Here is a 7,773-nt window from a genome sequence, read left to right on the forward strand (position 1 = left end):
AAAAAAGGAGGGCATTTTACTTTATTATATCATTTCCAGACTACGGCCACCTGATGGACTTCTTCGAAATGGTATGCCAGTACTACCAACTGCACACCAGACGGTTCTACACCGAGGCTTTCGGCCGCGAGCTGGGCGAGATACTCGTGACCAATCTGCAGCCCAACGTCACCAACACCACATTGAGTTTCTATATTAAATCCGACAAAAGCCCGTAGACTTGACAGACAGTTCAATGTTGCTCGTTATAGTCTATTTTTTAGGTTAATAAATATCATTTTGAGAATACTGAAATAAATATGTGTGCAAAATAGAATAAAATTTCCGTTTCGCTATTTTTAATGTGTCATCAAACAAGAAATAGAGACTTTGACGTCATTTGAAAAAATATTCAATTTAATAAAACATAAGAACACTTATGTGTTTCTTTAGTGACATTCTTTAGTCCGGAAATACTAGATTGAAAACAATGGTCAATTAGCAAATAACAAAACATGTACATATTATTTGACCGGACACTATACTATAATCCTTGGCAATGGGCAATTCTGAGAAATTTTGAAAGAATAGAAAAAAATTGATCACGAGGCAGGATTCGAACCTGCGTTTCTTGCCTAACCCTGCCACAGTAATCGAATTTCTTCTACCCTTTCGGTTTCATGTGCCTAAGGGGCATCCCATCCTGCCTCGTGATCAAATTTTTTCTATTCTTTCAAAATTTCTCATTTATAAAGCATTTCAATGCTATAAAACTAAAAATTAAAACAAAAGAATGGGCAATTCTGTTGTAGGTAGATTCCGTGCGTGTGTTGTGGATCCGATACAAATATTCAGTCTAATTTATATTTATATATGGTACTACATATCTAACTACATAATCTATTCTTAGTACGATCACCAACATAACGTCGATACGTTTAAAAATGAATCCTACTAATATTATAAATGCGAAAGTTTGTAAGGATGTGTGTGTGTTAGTCGCTCTTTCACGTAAAAACTACGGAACCGATTGCAATGAAATTTGGTACGTAGATAGCTGGACAACTGGAATAACATATAGGCAACTTTTTTTCCCATATTTTATTTCCCTAGGGGATACGAAATTACGCAGGTGAAACCGCGGGGCGAAATTTGTATTATATGACCCTTTGAACCAGGTTTCACTTCCTATTCCAAATATGAGAAATTCTCGTGAAAATAAGTAAAAATAACAATTACGTAAACACAAACGCTTCAAGCCGCTAAATGAAACTATGACATTATAATAGCCGCTTGAGATAATTAATTAGTGTAAAATGAAAGCACGTAATAGTCGCCGATCCGTGGGAAGGTCGCTACACTTTCTATGGAATATAATTCATGAATTTATACAGTTTCATTTGAACGCATAACGCGTTATCTATACTTATAATAGAATGCTGACGAGTTTGTTTGTATGAATGCGGTAATATACATGGTATATACTGGTTCGAATTGAAAATTATTTTTGTATTGAATATAGCTATAGGATATGTAGCATCATTTACAACATGGGGAAACTAAATTATGTATTTTGACGACTCTAAAATATGTCTAGTTGAATAAATCAATCTTACAAATAAGCATGTAGGCTCCGCTCGCCGCAATTTTAAGTAAGAGTGTCAGTTTGAGTACGAGTAAGAGTATGTATGTGTGTATGTTAGCGAATAAGTGTGTGCTTGTGCAAGTGTACAGAGCCTCACTCGCTTCGGCGAGCACGCTGTCACCATCGCAATTTTGAGTATGAGTACGAGTTTGAGTGTTTAGATATCTATGGTTTCAGTACGAGTGTGTGTGTGTGTGTGTCTCTCTGTGTGTGTGTGTGTGTGTGTGTGTGTATGCGCGTCTGAGTCCCACTCACCGGTAGCGCAGTTACATATGAGCAGCGGCTTCGGCGAGCAGCGCGCCCGTGCGGCCGAGCCGAGCGCGGCGAGCGCGCACGCGCCGCCGCTCGCCGCCAGCGCGACCGCGAGCTGCGCCGCCGTGCCGCACCACGCCCAGCGCCGTGCGGGGTGGTTGCCCGACTTTACTGCGGGTCAAGTCCAGCCACGCGCAATGTGGGATAGACAGATAATTAAAATACACTAATATTTTAAATGCGTATAACTTTGTTAGTTTGTCTGTCTTCACGCCTTAACCACTGAACCGATTTGGTTGAACAAATAGATTAATTAGAAACAAAGGGCCAGTCTTTTTTTCCATTAATTACGCAATGCCACTGGACGGAAAGCTAGTATAATAAATTGTATATAATTGAGTGAAACTAACGTAATTAAAATTACTCAGCTATATTACACAATAGTATTCATTACAGTTCATGGCAGGTTATAAAAGAGTTTTCCCTGAAAATTCTTTTAAAACCTGCTTGCTTCTTCATAATTTCTGAGTAACCCATTTCTATTCAAAAGCGGTACGGCAAGATTGCCGCCGGTGCGGGAGCCATGCTGAGCGTGTCATAGCCGCATCGCTGAATTAAAAAAGTTTCTGGATCAGCAGTGAAGTTTGTTAAATTTTTGATAACATATAACCTATTGGTAAGATAGAATTATGTTAATAAAACAAAAATACTCACTACTGAAATCGACGTTCCGCGACCTGTATCCGAAATTCAACTCCTTGTGGCCCTCGAACAGGCCGAAACTGATTCTGCCCATCGACTCTGTTGGATTCGAGAGCCGCCTCGCCGTCGCGTCCACCCAGTGCTGCGTGCCCAGCGACGCGACGATCAGCGCTATACACAAGCACGAGCCGAAGAACGTCGCGAATATCATCGACCGCTTGAACAGGTTGAGCTTCATGATGCCCAGACTCCGACCCCCTTGTGTTAGTACACGCGGCAACCGCTAGATGGCGTTACGTCACTTGTCCTCGCGCGCCTCGATCGCGTTTTCTATTAATCGAGCGTGGGAGACAGCAGAACCGCCATTGTCTGTCATAACAGAGCTTTCCTATAATCTCCCACGGTGAGATTGATGGAAAATCTGGAACAATGCGAATGTCATGTGTCAAGTCTCGTGATATGTAAATCGATGCGAACCGCTCGAGAACGCGTTTAAACGGTTTGAACTTGCGGCTTGCTAGCGCATGGAGAAAGTTTCCTCCTTTAGTTACTCGCTTATCACGAAGTTGGTGTAGAAAAAAAAATCATAAAAATGATACTTTGCCGTGTATTTATAATAGTTATTGTTTTAAGAATATGCTAAAATGCTAATAAAATTCTTTACGATGTGTTAAGTACGGTTATAATATTGTTACATTGTTATTAAATACAATTTTTAATAGGATTTGTCTAAACTTTTTTCCATTAGCGTTTATCGTATTGTCAGTTTTATTTCTAGAACTTATATACAGTTTAAATAGAAACAATTCCCTTCGTCATCTTGGCGAAGCATGCAACTGCACATTGGAATAAGTTATAAGTGACCTTTTAAACTTACATAGAAATAATCACGAATACAATTATTACGACAGAATTGTCCTTTACGAGTGAGATGAGATGCATCAATAAAATTAATATTTGTAAAGCATTTATCGAACGGTACAAGTCAAAAACTACAACATATATTATGTAGCAGATGTATATACAGTAAAAACAAGCTGTTATTACAAAAATGGCGAAAGCACTGTCCGTTTGTGTGTTACGTTTTCGCATTTACTTGATAAATTTGGAATAAAGTCAAACAGGTAACATTCATTGCAATAGGGAACAAATTGAAATACACACTAGTGTAATCGCTGGTTGTCTGATGTCCCAACGTATGCTTAGATCTTTAAAACTACGCAACGGACTTTGATGCTGGTTTTTAGGTTGCCGTAGTTACCTGCTTCAGTAACGTTATGCGAATATGTAACTTTAATTCATTTTGGTCAGTATTAATTCCCCTAAAGCAATTTAAATTTATTTTTTAAACTCTATATTGTCTGTTTTTTGAAGTCAGTACACAAAAAATAAAGCAACTAATATCAATTATGACATCGTCCATACTCCATGCTGTAGGTACCAATAAATCAGCCTACTTCCATCAATGGGTCGCACCTCGCAACTCGCCTACAGCCGGCGCCCAGCATTCCTCGCGTCGGAAGACCGACCGGTCTAGCTGTCTCGTATCTGCCGATCTAGGCTGTCTTGTTTCATCACAGCTGATTTCACCGGTTCACGTTTTATTTAGCGTTTCGTGTTGTGTACGTGAGTAGTGTTCCGATTTGAGCATTGTTATCGAATCTGGTCAGTGGTGAAATGGGTTATGCTGGTAACTGGTTGTGTAGAACCTACGGGGATTGATTTTTGTATGAGTTGTGTGTAGGCACGTGCTTTGTTTAACACGCTATTATAAGCTTCACCTGTACGCTTGTTTATATTTATTTATTTTTTATTTATTTATTCACACCAAATAGAACTTACTACCATTACAGGATATTATCAAAATTCGACAGAGTTCTTTTACAAAAAAGGAAAATAAAACTAAAAAACTATTTCATATAATAGAAAACTATTTCATATATATAAATAAAACAAAACTTTGCTTATCATAGCTTATTTATAACAATAGCAAAGAGTACCTTTGAAAACTCACTCAAAGCACAAGAAAACATATCTATTTTATCGTGTAATTCGTTAATTTTACGGATTGCACAAATCAAACTATGCTTGTATGTATCCGAATCCTATTTAGATTCGATTTTCACCCATTTAAACAGACAGCTGACAGATTACAATTTTCACGCATAACTTTATACACTTATCAAGGATCGCTGAATCGTTATAATTGTTATAATAGCAACTGAAAAAAAAATTGTTGATTGCTTCAATAGAGCGTGTTTTGTTTTAGTTTGTTTTTTATATTTTCCGTGAGTGATTGGACTGAGATAAATACTACATATAATAAATATGTACATGCATTATACAATATATATAGCGGATAGCGATAAGTGATGTACCTATAGCATATGCCTAAAATAATGTATCAGTTAATTATCTAAAGCCTGTCAAACGGGAAAAATGTACGACTCTGTTTAAAAATAAACACTAGTTCTCACACACCGGAAGTATTTAAAACGTAATTTGAGCGCTGCTTCTATATATAGACTACCTTTTTATTACGCAATTTATTATTTTTGTTCATCTATAATAATCATCTGAACAGACACAACTGACATTCATGTTTTTATTAACAGTCATAAGTAATTATTCAAACTTATTTCACAAACTAAATTTTTTTTTTACTTACTGGCCTTTTATACAATCCTGTATCACTCGTTCAAATAAAACCGATTCCACTAAAAAACTGTACCTATCACAGTTTACTGTGAAACGAACTGAAACATACGTCGAATTCTTAAATTGAATTACAAACGATATTGACTATACGAGTCAAAATGCATACCGAATACAACATACGTACCTAAGTCACAAGGTAAACGATAAGTCAGCAAATGTTCACCAATCGCGCTACAAATCTACAGCAACCACAACAATATGAAACGTCACCATCGAACCATCTAGAAATAATCACCTATGTGCGTACACAAAACGGAGCAAGACCACACGTCAGTGGGGAGAGCCCAGCGTCACGTAGGGTGAGCACCGCTGACCACCTGTCGACTGCCGAATTATACTATTTACCATACAGTCCCTTATAAATCACCCGCTAGTGTTAAAACCGCGGCTTCCATCGTCATAATAACGTTACCATTTTGCATCTGTAGATTTTTTAATTAGCTCAGGGATATTAGATTAAAAAGACATTGAAATAAATATAAGCTAATCCATTTGTTATATACAAATCTATACTAATATTATAAAGTTGAAGAGTTAGTTCAATTGTTTGAACGCACTAATCTCAGTAACTAGTCAGATTTGAAAAAATCTTTAAGCGTTTCATAGCCTATTTATTGAAGAAGGCTATAGGCTATATATACGTACCACGGACGGAGCCGGGGCGGACCGCTAGCTATATATAAATTATAAAAGGTGGTTCAGCCTATGCAAAACTACAAATTCCGTTAAGCAGAGTAGGCACATCACATGTGGGACATTCCGCGTACAGAGAATAATATTTAAATCTGATTCTCTGTACGATCTTATTCTCTTTTAAGTTATATATTTGTCAACAAAAATATTCACACTCACGAGGGACGAAAAGATTACGCAGCGAGAACTACGCAGCTAATCGACGAGACATATAACGTTACCTATTTGATTTAGCTCCACAGAATACCTACTCAAGTCTATTAGGTTTAAGACTTCGAAATATAATAGTTCCGAATGCTATAATTTCAATATCAGATAAGTCATTATTCTTCCCATCGTGTAACGTTTTGCTAGACTGGCGCGAATTTTGTTGAAAACTAGCTGCGCCTCGTGGTTTCACCCGCGTAAGTGCAGACTTACGGGATATCAGATCCCGTAGGAAAATCAGGATAAAAGTTGTTTATATGATATTCCAGTTGTCCAGCTATCTACGTCCCAACTTTCATTGCAATCGGTTCAGTAGTGTTTGCTCTTTCGAGTGATAGCCTTCCTCGATAATATGAACTATCTTAAACTGAAATAAATTTTGAAATCGGACCAGTAGCTCCTGTGATTGGCGAATTGAAATAAACAAACTCTTCGATTAAAAATGATGTGAGTATACATTAAAATACTCGTATTTAATTCATCCATTCGCACACCATCCCAATATTACTACGGTGAAAGTCACCGAGTTTGTCCGTTTGATTGAACGTTCTTTATTCAATCACGCAGAAATAATTACCCGAATTGGGATGAAATTGCTCTCCGATGTAGTTAGATAAATTATATACGTCCGCATCTACAAGTCATCTAATATATAAAATTCTCGTGTCACAGTTTTCGTTGCCATACTCCTCCGAAACGGCTTGACCGATTCCTCTGAAATTTGGTAAGCATATTGCGTAGGTCTGAGAATCGGCCAACATCTATTTTTTATCCCGATATTCCTAGTAGCGCAGCTAGTATTTAATAAGATCCTGCTATTCAAGTCTATACTGCCTACTGCTTGAATATAACCTGATTATACGTCATACTAAAATTTCATAATAGAGCTAGGATCTTAATTAAACGATCTAGTACTAACGGGCCGCCCCGGAATCGCCCGTGGTATATTATATAGACAATAACACTCCAGAATCACGTATGTAAAAAATTATGGAATCGATACGGTAGTTCCTGAGATTTGCGCGCTCAAACAAACAAACGGGACATAATATGCTTTCGCTTGTACGAACTCTTTATCTTGTAATAAAATACATTAAATAATTCGACTCAGCCTTACGAATATAATAAGAATAGCGATAGCATTGAAAAGTAAAAGGAAAGTTCTCGCATCAACAATGTGGCGTTTGTTTTATGTATGTGCATATTTAAATGTTAAACACCTAGCAGAATACGTGAGACGTTATCTTACCTTGTATTATATTATGAATATAAAAAATAAAAAGCCTTTTATTTCTTACAGAATGAAAAAAAAACCAAGATACAAAAAATAAAAAATTTGATTAGATTAAGTTAGTAAAATACTGATAATTTTGTTAGTACATAAGCTTAGTTCCTAAATAAAGTTTGTTTACTTTTTCTTATTTTTATCTATTTTTATTTTTATTATTATTATTATATTTTTTTTTTTTATAATAATAATTTTTTTTGTTTTATTATTTTTTATTTATTTATTTATTTATTATTATTATTGTTATTTTTTTATTTTATTTTTATTTATTTATTTTTTTTTTTTTTAT

At 36.2% G+C, this 7,773-nt stretch overlaps 1 protein-coding gene across 1 annotated transcript in view; it reads right to left on the reverse strand.

The window, feature by feature from the left end:
* Positions 1 to 7,773, reverse strand: part of LOC119837819 — a 25,648-nt gene that overhangs the window by 6,393 nt on the left and 11,482 nt on the right. The window contains exons 2-3 of the mRNA XM_038363590.1: positions 2,591 to 2,999; positions 1,880 to 2,047 (exon numbers count right to left, since the gene is read on the reverse strand). Coding sequence (XP_038219518.1) covers positions 1,880 to 2,047; positions 2,591 to 2,816 — 394 coding nt within the window. The 5' untranslated portion in view covers positions 2,817 to 2,999. The remainder of the gene's footprint in view (positions 1 to 1,879; positions 2,048 to 2,590; positions 3,000 to 7,773) is intronic.

This window comes from Zerene cesonia, chromosome 29 (genome assembly GCF_012273895.1).
Source record: "Zerene cesonia ecotype Mississippi chromosome 29, Zerene_cesonia_1.1, whole genome shotgun sequence".
Lineage (NCBI taxonomy): Eukaryota > Metazoa > Arthropoda > Insecta > Lepidoptera > Pieridae > Zerene > Zerene cesonia.